At 46.0% G+C, this 19,396-nt stretch overlaps 1 protein-coding gene across 4 annotated transcripts in view; it reads right to left on the bottom strand.

Moving 5' to 3' along the window:
- FLNB (filamin B) overlaps positions 1–19,396 on the bottom strand; it is a 382,553-nt gene that overhangs the window by 6,988 nt on the left and 356,169 nt on the right. For all 4 annotated transcript variants that reach the window (XM_063940867.1, XM_063940868.1, XM_063940870.1 and 1 more), the window contains 2 exons: positions 7,560–7,692; positions 5,779–5,955 (listed from right to left, as the gene is read on the bottom strand). In XM_063940867.1, the coding sequence (XP_063796937.1) occupies positions 5,779–5,955; positions 7,560–7,692 (310 nt within the window). The remainder of the gene's footprint in view (positions 1–5,778; positions 5,956–7,559; positions 7,693–19,396) is intronic.

The following is a 19,396-nucleotide window of genomic DNA, read 5'->3' as shown; positions in this document are numbered from 1 at the left end:
TCAATGCTGATTGGTTGCAGTGGGTAACTTCTCCACTGGCTCACTTCTCCACTCTTTTCACTGCATCATGAATAGACCCCTGAGTACAGTCCCCTTCAACCATAAACATTTACCATGAATAACAATATCTGTAATACTGTTCTGTGCACTGGTCCATCAGCCAAGGAGATAAGGTTTAATTGTAAATAGAATTAATTAAGAACATCTGTTTTGAAACAAAGATCTGGCACTGAGCAAGGACACAAAACATAACCAGGGACGTGCTTCAGGCTTATCAGACACATCCAGGCGGACATCGAGGGGACGGCACATCATTTCTGGCCCATCAAACTGTCAACGCAGCTGACGTTACTCAGAATATCAGTTCTGAGCAGACAGCAGAAGTTTCTATGTATAGACAATGGACATTGTGAAGGTACAACGAGTGAGCACAAACACGTAGGGAAGGAGAAAATGCATTTACTTAATCCAAGCAGCAGATCATACACCTTTTAATTCAACCCTGGTGCCCTGGTGGTCAAACAGTAGTAGGGGATATGTGGGTTATTTCCTGTTGCTGGACATGTCAATGTAATTTTATATAAACATGGGTCTTTGTGAATCAGGGAGAGAGATAAAATGTAGAGAGATAAAGTACCAACCAATCAGTTTCTGTCATTTTACAGGCTGTGTTTGAAAAGTGACAGATGCTGATTGGTTAGTACTTTATCTCTCTACACTTTGGTGGAGATGTACTAAGCAGTGAAAAGAGTGGAGAAGTGAGTCAGCTGCTCTGTACAATTTTATAGTATGCAAATTATAAATGTTACTTCTATGCTGATTGGTTGCCAAGGGCATCTTCTCCACTGGCTCACTTCTCCGGTCTTTTCACTGCTTAGTACATCTCCCCCTCTATCTCTTTCCTGTTGGAAATATTTATGTACAGTCTTGAGGATGTAGTAGAGTTTCTGTACCCACCAGAAGGAGCGGAGCAGAGTGTCATACACTTAGGGTTGCCACCTCTCCCAGATATCCTGGATTCTCCAGGATTTGGTGGCAACCCTCCAGGAGGCTTTTCCCCTCTCCCGGAATAAGGGGACTCCACCTCCACCAGCCCACAAACCAATGGGACTGCTGGAGGCGGCGTATCATACAGGGTGTGGGAAGCATCCTATACTTAACATTTAATACTGGGGCAGCCACTACTGCGCACTAATATACAGTATGATACTCACTCTTTGATGTTGTATAAAAACAGTTAGGAGTGCGCCACTAGAATTGAATATCAAATTCCCAAACAAAATTTTCATACAGGCTGTATGAATGTTTTGTTTGGGAATTTGACATTCAATTCTAGTGGCGCACACCTAACTGTTTCTATGCAACATCAAAGAGTGAGTATCATACGTTCCTGTATCGAGTAGTATCCTCTACAGCCTGGCTGTAGACTACAGGTGACCCACCACCAGATATTGGCTATGCACTTTTTTTTCCTGGATGGGTCTGATACAGATGAGTCTCACAGCAGCACATGTATATGAAAAAATAAGAAGGCAAAAATATCTAGTGCAGCAACATTAACAAATACAAATTTAAAAAAGGTACATACCAAACTGTTCTGGACTTTTTGTCTATATGAAAGTAGGGAATGGATCTCCAGGAATCGATGATGCATGAGGTGGCAACCCTACATACACCTCACCAGCTGGTGAGTATACAATGCATCTGGAAAGTATCACAGTGCTTTACTTTTTCCTCATTTGGTTATGTTACAGCCTTATTCCAAAATGGAATAAATATTTTTTCCCCCTCAAAATTCTACACACTGACGTGAAAAAATATTTTTTGAGATTTTTGCTAATTTATTAAAAATAGATAAAGTAGAAATCACATGTATATAAGTATTCACAGCCTTTGCTCAATACTTTGTTGATGCACCTTTGGCAGCAATTACAGCCTCAAGTTTTTTTGAATATGATGCCACAAGCTTAGCACACCTATCTTTGGGCAGTTTCACCCATTCCTCTTTACAGCACCTCTCAAGCTCCATCACGTTGGATGGGAAGCGTCGGTACACAGCCATTTTCAAATCTCTCCAGAGATGTTCAATCGGATTCAAGTCTGGGCTCTGGCTGGGCCACTCAAGGACATTTCACAGAGTTGTCTTGAAGCCACTCCTTTAAAATCTTGGCTGTATGCTTGGGGTCGTTGTCCTGCTGAAAGATGAACCGTCGCCTCAGTCTGAGGTCAAGCGTGCTCTGGAGCAGGTTTTCATCCAGGATGTCTCTGTACATTGCTGTATTCATCTTTCCCTCTATCCTGACTAGTGTCCCAGTTCCTGCTGCTGAAAAACATCCCCACAGCATGATGTTGCCACCACCATGCTTCACTGTAGGGATGGTATTAGCCTGGTGATGAGCAGTGCCTGGTTTCCTCCAAACACGACGCCTGGCATTCACGCCAAAGAGATCAATCTTTGTCTCATCAGACCAGATAATTTTGTTTCTTATGGTCTGAGAGTCCTTCAGGTTTATTTTGGAAAACTCCAGGCAGGCTGCCATGTGCTTTTTACTAAGGTGTGGCTTCTGTCTGGCCACTCTACCATACAGGCCTGATTGGTGGATTGCTGCAGAGATGGTTGTCCTTCTGGAAGGTTCTCCTCTCTCCACAGAGGAATACTGTAGCTCTGACAGAGTAGCCATCGGGTTCTTGGTCACCTCCCTGACTAGGGCTCTTCTCCCCCGATTGCTCCGTTCAGACGGACGGCCAGCTCTAGGAAGAGTCCTGGTGGTTCCGAACTTCTTCCATTTATGGATGATGGCTACCCTTCCCCAGATTTGTGCCTCGAGACAGTCTCGGAGGTCTACAAACAATTCCTTTTACTTCATGCTTGGTTTGTGCTCAGACATGCTCTATCAAGTGTGGGACCTTATATAGACAGGTGTGTGCCTTTCCAAATCATGTCCAATAAACTGAATTTACCACAGGTGGTCTCCAATTAAGCTGTAGGAACATCTCAAGAATGATCAGTGGAAACAGGATGCACCTGAGCTCAATTTTGAGCTTCACGGTAAAGGCTGTGAATACTTATGTACATGTGATTTTTTAGTTTATTATTTTCAATAAATTTGCAAAAAACTCAAAACACACTTTTTTCACATTGTCATTATGGGTTATTGTGTGTAGAATTTTGAGGGGGAAAAAATGTAATCCATTTTGGAATAAGGCTGTAACACAGTGATTTTCAACCTTTTTTTTACTCGCGGCACTCCGAACAGTATTTTAAAATTGCCAAGGCACACCATCAGTTCCTCACAGAAAAAAAGCTAAAAACACACATTGGCCCTCACAGTAAAAAAAAAAGATCCACACATACATTGGCCTACACAGAAAAAACATTGCTCCCCACATAAATCCTATTGTTCCCCCCATGAATTATTCACATTGTTCCCCCCATAAATCCTTATTCTCCCCACATAAATCCTATTGTTCCCCACAGGAGAAATAAAACAACAAATATTAACCCCTACCGGTCAGCTGTCCTCCCTGTCCCTCAGTGGTGGGGGTTGTTCATAGTGGAGTGCTGCGAATACTGAGCAGTTGGCGGTCGGGCAGGTGTGGATGTGGGTGGGCAAGGAAAGCGGTGTATGCAGGCGGGAACTGGAAGATGTGTATGCAGGCGGGTGGGCTGGCTGGGTGGTGAGAAGCGGCGCCGCGTCAAGGCATAGGTCACAGCCGGAGCATGACTGCTTCTCTAAGAAGAGCCCGGGCCAACAGTTCATTCTGAAGGTGCACGAAGTGGCTCTGGGGCACACCTTGCAACTGGTCGCGGCACACTAGTGTGCCACGGCACACTGGTTGAAAAAGCCTGCTGTAACATAACAAAATGTAGAAAAAGTGAAGCGCTGTGAATACTTTCCGGATGCACTGTATGTAGGTACTGGGTAGCGGTTGAGGATGCTGGAACAGCAGTTATATTGCAGGTACAGATGCGTCCTCATACATCTAGCCTCAATGCGCCCGCAATGCACTGAGGCTAGATGTTGCCGATCAATTTAAATCAGCAGTCTTCTGGTACATCCTAGTCTCATTGCATTGCAACACATTTGTACAAAAAAAAAAAAAAAAATCAGACACAGAAAAAGTCAGACGCTAGCAGAGTCTCATGGGAACTGGCGCGCAGAGAGGGGCTGTTTGGCGTGACTGCAGAAATGATGAATGATGTATTACACATCTGTAATCACAGGTCGCACTGAAACCAAGTTGAAGACTACTGTTTCCCGGTGTGGAACTCTAAGACAGTCCCAAGATGGCTCCAGCGCATGCTCAGTAGTAGCTTCAGTGGCCATCTTGGTAAATGGAATGCAGTTTCCCTTTACAAGTAGCAACATGGAGTTTGTTGAGTAACGCACTCAACTTTCAACACTTCCAAGGTAGAAACATCTCCCCCAGGGTGACAGGAGCCGTTAGGTGACCCTGCTGTACATACTTTATATCTTAATTTGTGGTTCCCTGATAGTCACCAGTCCAGTCTCTGAATCTTTATAATGTCACATGTGGCCTTGCCCACACTAACATAACATACCTGCCAACATGACCCTCTCCAGGAGGGACAGAATGCTCTGCTTCTGGACTTCCCTCTTAATGTAGGATTGCCCTCACCTGTGCTGAAACACCCTCCTTATTCATTAACCTGTTCAAAACAGGTGCCAGCAATCACAAATTAGGAGGGAAGTCCAGAAGCAGAGCATTCTGTCCCTTCTGGAGAGGGCCATATTGGGAGGTATGACATAACCACTGCGCTTCCTATTAGAACTACACAGTACTCTACTAAAACACTCGGTGCTCCTATACAAGCATCTGATTCTACAGATATCATTAGATGCCATTTGCTATATTCTCACCCACTTCAAAAATGAAGGACCGCAACTCAGACTGATCACTAAAAAAAGGTGTTCTCATCCTAGAGAAGAGCACCTTAAAGATGAAGGCTTGCTGGTAATACCGGAGATGTGAGCTCAGTGGCAAACGCAGGATTTCTAGAGGGGATCCACAATCTCCCACTCTGCGGAACATTGGAGCAAGTATGGGAGTCTGGGAGAGTGGCAGATGAACCTAGTAACGACCGTGGATATAAATTTAAACATTGGTCTTTCTATACACTGGAGACTGTGTAGAATACAGTATTAACATCTAACACAATAGTACAAGCTGTACATAGATACACAAACATAATAGAACCAGTACTGCACTTTCTAAGCACACATTCTCCCACCTCATGGTAAGGCTCCTGTCTCTTCTTCCTGGTAGCTACTCTTTGGTCCAGTGCACTGGTTGAGGACTCAGATCCACACACGGCAAACTAGGTAGAATAAGCTGCTACCACTGGGCATATGCAGCAGCTCTGCTCTGTCCCTTTAACTGCATGATGTGGCAGCAGCTCTAGTAATCGTATTATATACTATTGCTATTGTCACAATTTGAGCCACTGGGTTAGGGGAGGGGGGTTTCTGGGCAACCGGAAACCCCCCCTGCATTTGCATATGGAGCTTAATGTGCAAGTGTAAACATCTGCTATACAGTATATTATAAATGACCGTGGACAGTCCCTTTATGCATGGGATGGACAAGTATATGCATGAGTACACAGAACATACTGACATTCAACATAGTAAATGTCAGGCAACGCAGCTTATACTTTCATTATACTCGCCAGTGATTTCAAAAAGAATTCTTGACCCACTGGTAATAGGAAGTTCTAAGATAAATGAATGACTAGACCATATAGCACTCACGTACCTGTGGTTCCTCTCTCCAGTCCAGTTCCATACGCCGTAACAAGAGCTGGGTCACCCTCCTGCCCTGGTTCTCCCACACGTACTTTAAAAGGACTGCCAGGTACATGGCTGCCATTAAACTTCACATCAATTGTGTGTATGCCATTCTCCCGTGGAACGAAACGCACTGCGTATTTGTCTGGAAAAACAGTTACATACATGTCGTCAGATCATGGGTCAGCCTTATTACATACAGAAGATATGCAAAATTATTTATATACTGTACTGCTTAATATTTCATATAATAGAAAGCCAGTTAGTTAAGTCTTGGAGAGTGATAAAGTGGTGGGAGATCAAGTACCAACCAACCCCTAAACACAGCCTGTAACATGGCAGTTACTGTAGTAGCTGATTGGCTGGTACTTCATCTTCGTCCACTCTCTCCAAGGTTTAGTACATAGGTCTACGTGTCACCTACATATACAGTGATATAAACACCTTTGGCCATTTTTACATGAATGATGGTTCCATCATATATGAAATGCACTAGGAAGTAGTGTCGTTTGATGCACTCTGACACACATAATGATACTTAGCTCAATTCAGGGCAGTACATCAGTATATATAAATTAGCGTGTGTACAGTTTAAGGTGTTAAAGGATCTGGGGCCTCCAGCCAATACCAGTCAATCTGTGACAATAAAGGGGTCTATAAAATGTAATGGCCCGTACACACTAGCCGATATATATCGGCCGTGTGTACGGGCGATATGTCTGTGAACTCCGTCATCCACAGACATATCGCGTCGGCCCTGCAGCACAGCCGACAGCCAATATATCTACCGATATATTGGCGCATCACTGTGTGTGTACGGGCGATCAGTCGACCGCCCGAACACATGCTGCAGCAGCCGGCGGTGATTGACAGCTGAACTGAGCGGGCGTGTGTACACGCCCACCCAGTTCATGACATCAGTCCCTGATGGATTGGGCAGTGTGTATGCACAGCACACTGCCCGATTCGTCCAATTGATCTACAGATATATCTATCAGGGTGTACCCACCTTAAGTCTTGGAGAAAGCACCAAGCAGTTCCCAACTGACATTTTTCAAACACCGCAAGTGACATGGCAGTTGGAGCTGATTGGCTGGTACTTTATCTCTCTCCACGGCTTAGTAAACAGACCCAATAGTCTGAAAAAGGCTTGCAAGCTTCTACAGAGTTACCCAACAACAATCAAAGTAACTGTGGCACATCTACACATTCTACTCACTGTATGATAGCAGTCTGTCACACGTAATATAAAGTCACATAGCTGCCCACTACACTGTTAGCAATAAAATATGGAGATACCCTTTTAAAAGAATTGTAAACTTTTTTTCACAATGCTGTTTTCTTCCTTGTACATCAGACTGCCCTATCAGTACTGTACGTCTACCGTAGAACACTGGAAAATCCATTTGGAGCGGTGATCAATATCTAACAGTGGGATGTAGTCAGGTGACCGGTAGTCGGAATCCCGACGGTCAGCATACAGACGCCGGGACCCCTAACAGTGAGTTACACGGTTAGGAATAATACAGTTGGACTTTCTAAAATGGCAATTTTTTTAGTTTTAGGTTTAGTGTCATGCTAACAGCAATAAACAGCACAGGTACAGAAGTATTACTGTAGAAGTGCCTTGCACATTGTGGGACATTTGCGCTCCTGAAACCACACAGTGCTGGCAATTACGTAAGGCAGCGCAGAAGAGAGAAATGCAGAAATTGAAACCTTTACGTATTTCACAATCACAGTTCTTACCCGGCTCCAGTTCGGAAACATGGCATTCTTCCACAGCTCCAGAAGGACTATGCACCTTGGCATCTATCTTGCCCTTTGCTCCATTCAGTCTGATGGCAAATGATACCGGCTGATTCACCTTGAGGCCAGACTCCTGTAAAGCACAGTCACGGTCATTAGAGCTCTACTGAAAATCTGAGCTCATTACAACAATTGGCTAAAGGAAAAATGCAATATACCTGCCAAAAGGCTCAGTATTCTTGGGACATTCCAGATTTTTGGCCTCCACAAAGGATACAGCCTTCTGGAAAGGAAGACTGGCACCAACTAACCGGTTGCAGCTAGGGTGATTCAGGGGCAGAGTCTAATTTGTCCCAGTTTTCCAATTAGCAACATTGGCAGGTATTATACAAGTCACACAGTCTGGATGATGTCACACGCTTTCTACATTGCGGGATGTAGGAGGAGACTCTGCGGCAATCTCTCCTCTCTACCAGCACTACTAGTTGTACAGTATAAATAATGTATGTATGTTAACTTAAAGAATGCCTCTAGGCTAAGGGGTTTATTTACTAAGCCTTGGATGGAAAGTGGATGACTTAGTAAATAGACCCCTAAATTCTATGTCTACTCTCTGATCCTATGACCACAGACATACAGAAGACTGAAAGAATTATAGCTCTATACAGATGTGGCCTAATACACTATTGCTGCAGTCGTGCGAAACATCCCTTCTTGGCACGCGACAGGCTGGTGGTTTATAAAGAGCCATCTGCAGCTATAGCCCACACTCTGCTGCAACAGAAAGTGCCTTCTCAAAACTGTAAAGAAATATTTTCATGGCTTATGTTCAATAAGCAGCAGCAAAGAAACTCCATTCTATAGTTATATTGTCTTTCATTAAGGCCTGAACACATCTCTAGCACCTCATTTAATGCACTGAGGGAGCATAAGTATATTGCCGATTATTGCTGATATTGGTTGATCAGCAGGACTGACATTCCATGTAGCTGATACTGTATAGGACTGTAGAGGATTATCTGCAGACTACTAAAATTATTAGCAAAAGTCAGCATGGGTTTGTGAGGGGCAGATCATGTCAAACTAACTTAATTAGCTTCTATGAGGAAGTGAGTGATAATCTTAACCAGGGAAAAGCAGTGGATGTGGTCTATTTAGATTTTGCAAAAACCTTCGATACAGTGCCTCACAGGGGACTGATCATCAAATGAAGGGAAATTGGCCTAGGAAATACTATTTGTACATGGATAAGTAATTGGCTTGATAACAGGGTACAACAAATAGTGGTCAATGAGATGTTCTCCAGCTGGGCACCAGTAGTCAGCGGACTAACACAAGGGTCCATACTTGGCCAGCTACTGTTCAGTATATTTATTAATGATCTAGGAATAGGCCTGGACAGCACAGAGTCAATCTTTGCAGATGATACTAAACTGTGTAAGGTAATTAATTCAGAAAGCGATGTGGAGTCTCTATAGAATTACTTATTTAAACTTGAAACCTAGGCGCCTTAATGGAGAATGAGGTTCAATATAGAAAAATGCAAAGTTATGCATTTTGGAATAAAAAACAAACTTGCATCCTACACACTTAATGGGGAAAATATAGGGGTAACAGTAGTGGAAAAATATTTGGGGGTGCTCATAGGCTTAATAACAGTATACAATGTCAAAATGCAGCAAAGAAAGCAAGTAAAGTGCTTGCGTGCATAAAACGGGGCATTGAGACAAGGGACGAGGATGTACAAATCATTGGTACGTCCGCACCAGGAATATTGTGTTCAGTTTTGGACACCATATTATAAAGAAGATATCGGGGAACTCGAAAGAGTTCAAAGGCAAGCTACTAAACTGATTAAAGGGTTAGAGACACTGGGAGTATGAGGAAAGGCTTACTAGGTTAAATATGTATACACTAGAAAAGAGGCGACTAAGAGGAGACATTATTAATATCTTCAAATATGTAAAGGATTATTACAAGGAGTTAGCAGAAGATTTGTTTATTAATAGAACTCTGTATAGGACACGTGGGCACTCACTGAGACTAGAGGAGAGAAAATTCCGTACAGATCGTAGGAAAGGGTTCTTCACCGTAAGGGCAATAAAGATTTGGAACTCCCTGCCGGAGAAGGTAATAATGGCGGACTCTGTAAATGCATTTAAAAACGGATTGGACAAATTTCTAACTGAAAAAAGTATCCAAGGCTATAGCATTTAATATATTGAGTGGTAGGAATTATAGTTGTCAAATGGTACTAAACCATTACTTCAGCAGGTGCATTACAATGTGCACAGCTTAATACAGAATACAGGTTGAACCCGATAGGCATTTTGCTTCTTTTCAACCTCATTAACTACTGTATGTTACTACTATATATGGCAGGCCAGGCCAACCTGTGGCTCTCCAGCTGTTGTGAAAATACCAGGGACGTGCGGTGAGATAAATGGTTGACGAGGCGCTGGCTAGTACCAAAGCCAGATTTACACACAATATATGAGCCAAAGCGTTCATGTGGGCATTATGCGCAGGTGCAGCAGTATACTGTATACATGTGGGCATTATACACAGGTGCAGCCGTATATACATGTGGGCATTATACACAGGTGCAGCCGTATATACATGTGGGCATTATACATGTTAGGATATGGTGCGCACCGCGCATCTCCTTTTACACAGCAGTATATGGGCGCATCCCCTAGTGTTAATCCCCTAGTGCCAAGACTCACTCGGAGGTGGAACTATGTGATGTAAACGGTGCGACTCCATCTTTGAGTGAGAGAGACCGAGTCCTGATGTGTGTGCAAGCGTGCAGATCTGAGACCGGGAGCCGATCTCAGATACAGAGACTCACAGTGTTCCATTGCATGTATCACGGCTCCGGACCAGACGCTGAGCCCGGCGCTGCATCTTCTCTACAGCGGGAGTCAGACTGCACGGCTGTGCAGACCTCCGTCCCTCACCACCGGAGACAATTCCTGATAAATACTGCTACCACTGCTGTTACCTTGTATGATATAAGGGGTCCCTAATTGCCTATATCAGTATTTCATCTGAGTCACCTGTGTTCACTGAATAAACCTGCATTACGGTTTAAGTCAATAAGTGTGTGACTGACGTCACTGAAACCAGTCAAATCCAATACACTCTGCCAACCAGGGGCCGATTAAGGGAGGGGCAAAAGGGGCGGTAGTCCCGGGGCCACCACACATTAGGGGCCCCCACACACTGCAAGCAGAGTACTGTAACTCTGGCAGCTCAGTTATGAACATGCAATCTTGCGGGATAGTATAGTGAATTCTCGCTAGACACTGATCTTAACAGGCTGCGTCTGGTGCAGCAGTGCGCTGTCCCTGTTGCTACGCCCAGATAGTCTGCTGCTGTGTGTGTGTGTTTGTTTAATGATACATAGAGAGGGGGTTTGCTCATGGTTTACCAGCAATTTAACTAGTGGGGGCCATCACAACTTTGTTGCCCATGCCCCCCCCCACCCCCCACCACCACCAGCCTTAATCCAGCACTGCTGCCAACAATACACAGGTGCAGCAGTATATACACTGCTCAAAAAAATAAAGGGAACACTTAAACAGCACAATGTAACTCCAAGTCAATCACACTTCTGTGAAATCAAACTGTCCACTTAGGGAACAATACTGATTGACAATCAATTTCACATGTTGTTGTGCAAATGGAATAGACAACAGGTGGGAATTATAGGCAATTAGCAAGAGACCCCCAATAAAGGAGTTGTTCTGCAGGTAGTGACCACAGACCACTTCTCAGCTCCTATGCTTTCTGGCTGATGTTTTGGTCACTTTTGAAAGCTGGCGGTGCTTTCACTCTAGTAGGAGCATGAGACGGAGTCTACAACCCACACAAGTGGCTCAGGTAGTGCAGCTCATCCAGGATGGCACATCAATGCGAGCTGTGGCAAGAAGATTTGCTGTGTCTGTCAGCGTAGTGTACAGAGCATGGAGGCGCTACCAGGGGACAGGCCAGTACATCAGGAGACGTGGAGGAGGCAGTAGGAGGGCAACAACCCAGCAGCAGGACCGCTACCTCCGCCTTTGTGCAAGGAGGAACAGGAGGAGCACTGCCAGAGCCCTGCAAAATGACCTCCAGCAAGCCACAAATGTGCATGTGTCTACTCCACAGGTTCTCAAACTCAGTCCTCAGGACCCCACACAGTGCATGTTTTGCAGGTCTCCTCACAGAATCACAAGTGAAATAATTAGCTCCACCTGCCGACCTTTTAAAATGTGCCAGTGAGTAATTAATACACCTGTGCACCTGCTGGGTTACATGCAAAACATGCACTGTGTGGGGTCCTGAGGACCGAGTTTGAGAACCTATGGTCTACTCAAACGATCAGAAACAGACTCCATGAGGGTGGTATGAGGGCCCGACGTCCACAGGTGGGGGTTGTGCTTACAGCCCAACACCGTGCAGGACGTTTGGCATTTGCCAGAGAACACCAAGATTGGCAAATTCGCCACTGGCGCCCTGTGCTCTTCACAGATGAAAGCAGGTTCTCACTGAGCACATGTGACAGACGTGACAGAGTCTGGAGACGCCAAGGAGAACGTTCTGCTGCCTGCAACATCCTCCAGCATGACCGGTTTGGCAGTGGGTCAATAATGGTATGGGGTGGCATTTCTTTGGGGGGCCGCACGGCCCTCCATGTGCTCGCCTGACTGCCATTAGGTACCGAGATGAGATCCTCAGACCCCTTGTGAGACCATATGCTGGTGCGGTTGGCCTGGGTTCCTCCTAATGCAAGACAATGCTAGACCTCATGTGGCTGGAGTGTGTCAGCAGTTCCTGCAAGACGAAGGCATTGATGCTATGGACTGGCCCGCCCGTTCCCCAGACCTGAATCCAATATAGCACATCTGGGACATCATGTCTCGCTCCATCCACCAACGCCACGTTGCACCACAGACTGTCCAGGAGTTGGCGGATGCTTTAGTCCAGGTCTGGGAGGAGATCCCTCAGGAGACCATCCGCCACCTCATCAGGAGCATGCCCAGGCATTGTAGGGAGGTCATACAGGCACGTGGAAGCCACACACACTACTGAGCCTCATTTTGACTTGTTTTAAGGACATTACATCAAAGTTGGATCAGCCTGTAGTGTGTTTTTCCACTTTAATTTTGAGTGTGACTCCAAATTCAGACCTCCATGGGTTAATAAATTTGATTTCCATTGATAATTTTTGTGTGATTTTGTTGTCAGCACATTCAACTATGTAAAAAAGTATTTAATAAGAATATTTCATTCATTCAGATCTAGGATGTTATTTTAGTGTTCCCTTTATTTTCTTGAGCAGTGTACATGTGGGCATTATACACAGGTGCAGCAGTATATATACATGTGGGTATTATACACAGGTGCAGAAGCATATACTGCTGGAAATTTGGTAAGATTTGATCAGAGATGTGTGGAAAAATAGGATTTTGGTTACCTACTGGTAAATCCTTTTCTCGTAGTCCGTAGAGGATGCTGGGGTCCACATTAGTACCATGGGGTATAGACGGGTTCACCAGAAGCCATTGGCACTTTAAGAGTTTGAGAGTGTGGGCTGGCTCCTCCCGTTATGCCCCTCCTACCAGACTCAGTCTAGAAACTGTGCCCGATGAGACGGACATCTTCGAGAGAAGGATTTAACACAGATATTGGCGAGATTCATACCAGCTCACACATACAAGGCACATCAAGCTAACCAGCTTGAAAAACTCAGCAACTGCTGAAACATTACTTACCAAGTAACAATGCACTACATAACTAAACAAAGTCGTACTGAACCAGATAACGGTTGCAGGAAAACGAAGCGCTGGGCGGGCGCCCAGCATCCTCTATGGACTACGAGAAAAGGATTTACCGGTAGGTAACCAAAATCCTATTTTCTCTTACGTCCTAGAGCAGTGATGGCTAACTTTGACACTCCAGCTGTTGTTGAACTACACATCCCAGCATGCCCTGCTACAGTTTTGCTATTTGCCCATGCTAAAACTGATGCAGGGAATGCTGGGATGTGTAGTTCAACAACAGCTGGAGTGTCAAGGTTAGCCATCACTGTACTAGAGGATGCTGGGGTCCACATTACTACCATGGGGATGTACCAAAGCTCCCAGAACGGGAGGGAGAGCGGAGGCTCCTGCAGAACTGATTGACTGAACTTCATATCATCAGAGGCCAAAGTATCGAACTTGTAAAACTTTGCAAATGTGTTCGACACAGACCAAGTTGCGGCTCGGCAAAGTTGCAATGCCGAGACACCCCAGGCAGCTGCCCAAAAAGACCCCACCTTACAAGTAGAGTGGGCCTTAACAGATTTTGGACACGGCATTCCTGCCATAGAATAAGGGTGCTGGATAGTGAACCTAATCCAGCGAGAGATCGTCTGCTTAGAAGCAGGACACCCAATTTTCTTGGTATCATATAGGACAAACAGAGAGTCCAACTTTCTGTGACGAGAAGTTCTCTTCATATATATCTTTAGAGCCCTTACAACATCCAAGGACTTTGATGTGATTGAGGAGTCAGTAGCCACTGGCACCACAATAGGTTGGTTGATATGAAATGCCGACACAACCTTTGGAAGAAACTGCTGACGTGTCCGGAGCTCAGCCCTATCTTCATGGAAGATCAAGTAAGGGCTTTTACAGGATAAAGCCCCCAATTCGGACATGCGTCTAGCAGAAGCTAAGGCCAACAACGTGACCGCCTTCTATGTAAGAAATTTGACCTCAACCTCCTGTAGAGGCTCAAACCAATCCGACTGGAGGAACTGCAGCACCACGTTAAGGTCCCAAGGCGTTGTAGGCGGTACAAAGGGAGGTTGGATGTGCAGAACTCCCTTCAAAAAAGTCTGAACCTCCGGGAGGGCAGCCAATTGTTTCTGGAAGAAAATGGATAGGGCCGAAATCTGAACCTTCACAGATCCCAACCTCAGGCCCATATCCAAACCTGTTGCAGGGAAAGGAGAAAACGTCCCAGTTGAAACTCCACCGTAGGAAACTTCTTGGATTCACACCAAGAGACATATCTCTTCCAAATAGATGGTAATGTTTCGACGTTACCCCTTTCCTAGCCTGTATCAGAGTAGGAATGACCTTCTTCAGAATGGCCTTCCAAGCAAGTATCAGGCGCTCAACTTACATGCCGTCAAACGTAGCTGCGGTAAGTCTTGATAGGTGAATGGCCCCTGCTGCAGCAGGTCCTCCCGAAGAGGAAGAGGCCTCGGTTCTTCTTGCAGTAGATTCAGAAGGTCCGCATACCAAGCCCTTCTTGGCCAGTCTGGAGCAATGAGGATCGCTTGAACCCTTGTTCTCCTTATGAGCTTTAGGGTTCTTGGGATGAGTGGGAGTGGTGGAAACACGTACACTGACTGGAACACCCACGGAGACACCAGGGCGTCCACTGCCACTGCTTGTGGGTCCCTCGGTCTGGAACAATAATGCTGAAGCTTCTTGTTGAGACGAGAGGCCATCATGTCTATTTGGGGTAATCCCCAAAGGTCTGTTATTTCCTTGAACACCTCCGGATGGAGACCCCACTCCCCTGGATGGAGATTGTGTCTGCTGAGGAAGTCTGCTTCCCAGTTGTCTACTCCCGGAATGAAGATGGCTGACAGCGCCAATGCGTGTTTTTCTGTACAGAGGGGAGTATTCTTGTCACCTCTGACATTGCCGCTCTGCTCTTCGTTCCACCCTGTCGGTTTATGTTACGTTGTCCGACTGCTCTTGAATGGCCCGATTTCTTAGAAGAGGGCCGCCTGAAGAAGACTGTTATAGACGGCTCTTAATTCCAGGATGTTGATGGGCAGGCCTGCTTCCAGGCATGACCACCGTCCTTGAAAAGTTACTCCTTGAGTGTGCATGTGGAGATGAGATCCCGACCACTTGTAAAGAAGATCCAGTTGGAAGGTCCGAGCGTGGAACCTCCCGTACTGAAGAGCCTCGTAAGAGGCCACCATCTTTCCCATCAGGCGAACGCATTGATGAACCGACACCCGGGCTGGCTTCAGGACATCCCGGACCATAGTTTGTATCACCAACACCTTTTCCTGCGGAAAAAACACCTTCTGCACTTCTGTGTCAAGGATCATTGCCAGAAAGGACAACCTCTGGGTTGGTTCCAAATGTGACTTTGGAAGGTTCAGAATCCAACCATGACTCTTGAGGAGGCGTGTTGTGAGAACAATGGACTGCAGCAGCTTCTCCTTGGATGATGCCTTTATCAGTAGATCGTCCAGATATGGAATGATGTTCACCCCTTGTTTGCGGAGGAGAACCATCATCTCTGCCATCACCTTGGTAAACACCCTTGGTGCTGTGGAGAGGGCGAATGGCAGGGCCTGGAACTGGAAATGACAGTCCAGCAATGCAAAACGGAGATAAGCCCGATGCGGCAGCCATATCGGAATGTGGAGATACGCACCCTTGATATCCAGGGATACCAGGAATTCCCCCTCTTCCAGACCTGATATCACCGCCCTGAGAGACTCCATCTTGAACTTGAACTCCTTTAGAAAGGGGTTCAATGATTTTAGGTTCAGAATGGGCCTGACCGAACCATCTGGTTTCGGTACCACGAAAAGGTTCGAATAGTAACCTGTGGCCTGCGCAGGAGAAGGAACTGGCACAATGACCTGTGCCTCCACCAGCTTTTGGACAGCTTCTTGTAGTACAGTGCTGTCTGCCAACAGAGCTGGTAAACCTGATTTGAAAAAACAATGAGGGAGAGTTTGAAATTCCAGCCTGTATCCCTGGGATACAATATCTATCACCCAGGGAACCAGGTCGGACAATACCCAGACGTGACTAAAGTGTCTGAGTCTCGCTCCCACCGGCCCCACCTCCAGGCCGCGCGGTCCACCATCATGTGGAGGACTGTGGCGTACCTGAACTGAAGCAGGCTTTTGTTCCTGGGAACCTGCAGCAGCAGGTTTCTTGGACTTAACTCGACCTCCCCTAAAGAAGGTATTGGACGGTCTGGCCTTTCTAGGCTTGTTAGGCCGAAAGGACTGTGTTGCAGATGAAGAGACGGATTTCTTCAAAGCAGGTGCTGCTGAGGGAAGAAACGGAGACTTACCCGCTGTAGCCGTGGATATCCACGCGTCTAAAGCTTCCCCAAAGAGAGCCTGACCTGTATAGGGTAGGGACTCCAGACTTTTTCTGGATTCCGCGTCGGCCGACCACTGGCGCAGCCACATTCCCCGACGAGCTGAAACAGACATGGAAGATATTCCTGCAGCCATGGAACCCAGGTCTTTCATGGATTCTACCATAAAACCTGCTGAATCATGTATGTTGCGTAAAAATAATGCAATATCATCCTTATCCATCGTATCCAAATCCTCAAGTAAGGTAGCCGACCACTTTACTATAGCCTTTGCAATCCATGCACTAGCAATAGTGGGACGTAATATGGCCCCTGAAGCAGTGTACATTGATTTAAGTGTTTTATCAATTTTACGATCAGCCGGCTCCTTTAAGGCGGTAGATCCTGGAACAGGCAAAACCACCTTCTTTGAGAGTCTGGACACAGATGCGTCAACAATCGGCGGGTTTTCCCATTTTTTCCTATCCTCCTCAGGAAAAGGAAATGCCACCTGTACCCGTTTAGGGATCTGGATTTTTTCCTCAGGGATTCCCACGCTTTCTCAAATATAGCATTCAATTCCTTTGACGCAGGGAAGGTTAGCGAGGCTTTTTTATTTTCAGTGAAAAAGGCCTCCTCAACCTTGTCAGGTGTGGTATCAATAATATTCAACACATCCCTGACAGCCTCTATCATCAATTGCACCCCTTTTGCAAGAGATGCGGACCCCCGCGACACATCCCCATGACCGTCTGTGGTGTCAGAATCGGTATCTGTGTCGTCCTGTGTGACATGCACAAGTGCACGCTTTTGGGAGTATATAGCCCAAGGTACCAGAAACCGGCCATACTGCCACAGAGTTCTGTAATACCTGGGTTGCAGATTCATTACTTGCAACCCTGTCAGAAATCTGAGAAATCCAAGATTTGATACAGGAAAACCACTCAGGCTCCCTTGCTGGTATCTGTGCTAAACCAGTGCTATCCTGATTACATGGAATGGGATCATCCTGAGAGGACATATCCTCTGCAGCATATGACACAGTGTCCCTGGACATAGCTAAAGGAGACCACCAAACACTCCACACACACACACAGGGGAGGGTAGACAGAGTTTCCCCACCAAGAATGGGAAGAGGGACACAGAGATTAGAGCCAACCCACACACAGCGCTTTTACTAAAGGGATACCCCTTATCAGTGTTGACGGTGCACCTCAATAGGAAACACAGTCGTACTACCCAAACCCCCCCACAGCTCTACAACCCCCTGGTACCGTTTACAGATAGCTGGAGTTGCTGTGGAGGGACCGGATTCTCCTTCTCAGCGCTGTGCAGGCAGGAAAATGGCGCTGGAACGCTGCTGGGTCAGCTCTGAGGAAAATCTCCGTCCCCTTAATGGCGCTGTCTTCCCGCTCTTCATTGATTATACTGGCCTGAGGAATTAGTGCTGGCTGAGATCCGAGGACCCCGACAGGCTTCTGGACCAGTGTAGGGGGTAAGTGCTGGCCCAGGGCGCCCCTCACAGCACCGCACCATATACCGCTGAGCCTTCCCAGGAGCCCAGTTAATACTGCGCTCCCTCCCCGCTGCCGCCACCGATTCTTCAGCTCTGCAAGGGGGTGGCAGCATGCTGCTGAGGTGAGCGGTCCCCTGTGGCCGAGAATGATCAGACCCCTCTGGAGCTGTGTCCAGTCAGCGGAGACAGTGGCTCAGACCCCGCAGGGAGGACACTGCTCCCCCCCTCAGTCCCTTGCTGCAGGGAGGCTGTTGCCAGCAGCCTCCCTGTAAAATAATAAACTCTAAAAAACATTTTTACTAGGAAAGCTCAGGAGAGCTCCCCTAGCTGTGACCGGCTCCTCTGGGCACATTTTCTAAACTGAGTCTGGTAGGAGGGGCATAGATGGAGGAGCCAGCCCACACTCTCAAACTCTTAAAGTGCCAATGGCTCCTGGTGGACCCATCTATACCCCATGGTACTAATGTGGACCCCAGCATCCTCTAGGACATAAGAGAAAGCTAGGCATAGACTTTTTACTCCATAGTTTTGACTATAAAAATCATTAGAATAATACAAAGAAGATATTTCTAACATAGTCTTTGTATTTGTCATATACTTATATACTCAAAACTCTGATTTAAACGTTATTACAGGAAAGGCTCTGTTTCACACCACTGGAAACTACACATCCCAGAATGCCCTGCTAAAGTTTTAGCATTCCATAACAGCAAAACTTTGGCAGGGCATGCTGGGACTTATAGTTTTGCAACAGCAGAGAGCCACTATCCAGGCCTGCTCTATGGCAATATTTTTCTTCCACGCTGTAGATATGTCTAGTCTGGAGTACTCAAGACATAAAGGTAGACGCTAAAATATGGGAAACTTTCTAATTAAATAATTAATATTAAGATCTTAATCAGAACTGCAGACAGTCGGAATTGGTCACAGACTTGGTATACTGTAAACTAGCATTCTGTTCTATTCTGCCATCCACAAGCTGCTGAATCTTGTCTGCTGTGACCTTTAGGGGGTATATTCAATTTATGTCGGATCTGAGATCTCAGTATTCAATTAGGTGTTTTTTTTAAAGTCGGATTTACATTTTCGGAAGCGGGGTTAAAACCTGTTGGATTTGGCCGCGCTTCCACTGATCCACGTGTTTTCCGACAAGTCGGAATTGCCAACTTGTCGGAAAAATGGCAGGGCAATTGAATAGGTTGGAACAGTTTCCGACCTA

Source organism: Pseudophryne corroboree, chromosome 9, assembly GCF_028390025.1.
Source record: "Pseudophryne corroboree isolate aPseCor3 chromosome 9, aPseCor3.hap2, whole genome shotgun sequence".
In the NCBI taxonomy this organism is placed as follows: domain Eukaryota; kingdom Metazoa; phylum Chordata; class Amphibia; order Anura; family Myobatrachidae; genus Pseudophryne; species Pseudophryne corroboree.
This window is presented reverse-complemented; position numbering and strand designations above follow the sequence as displayed.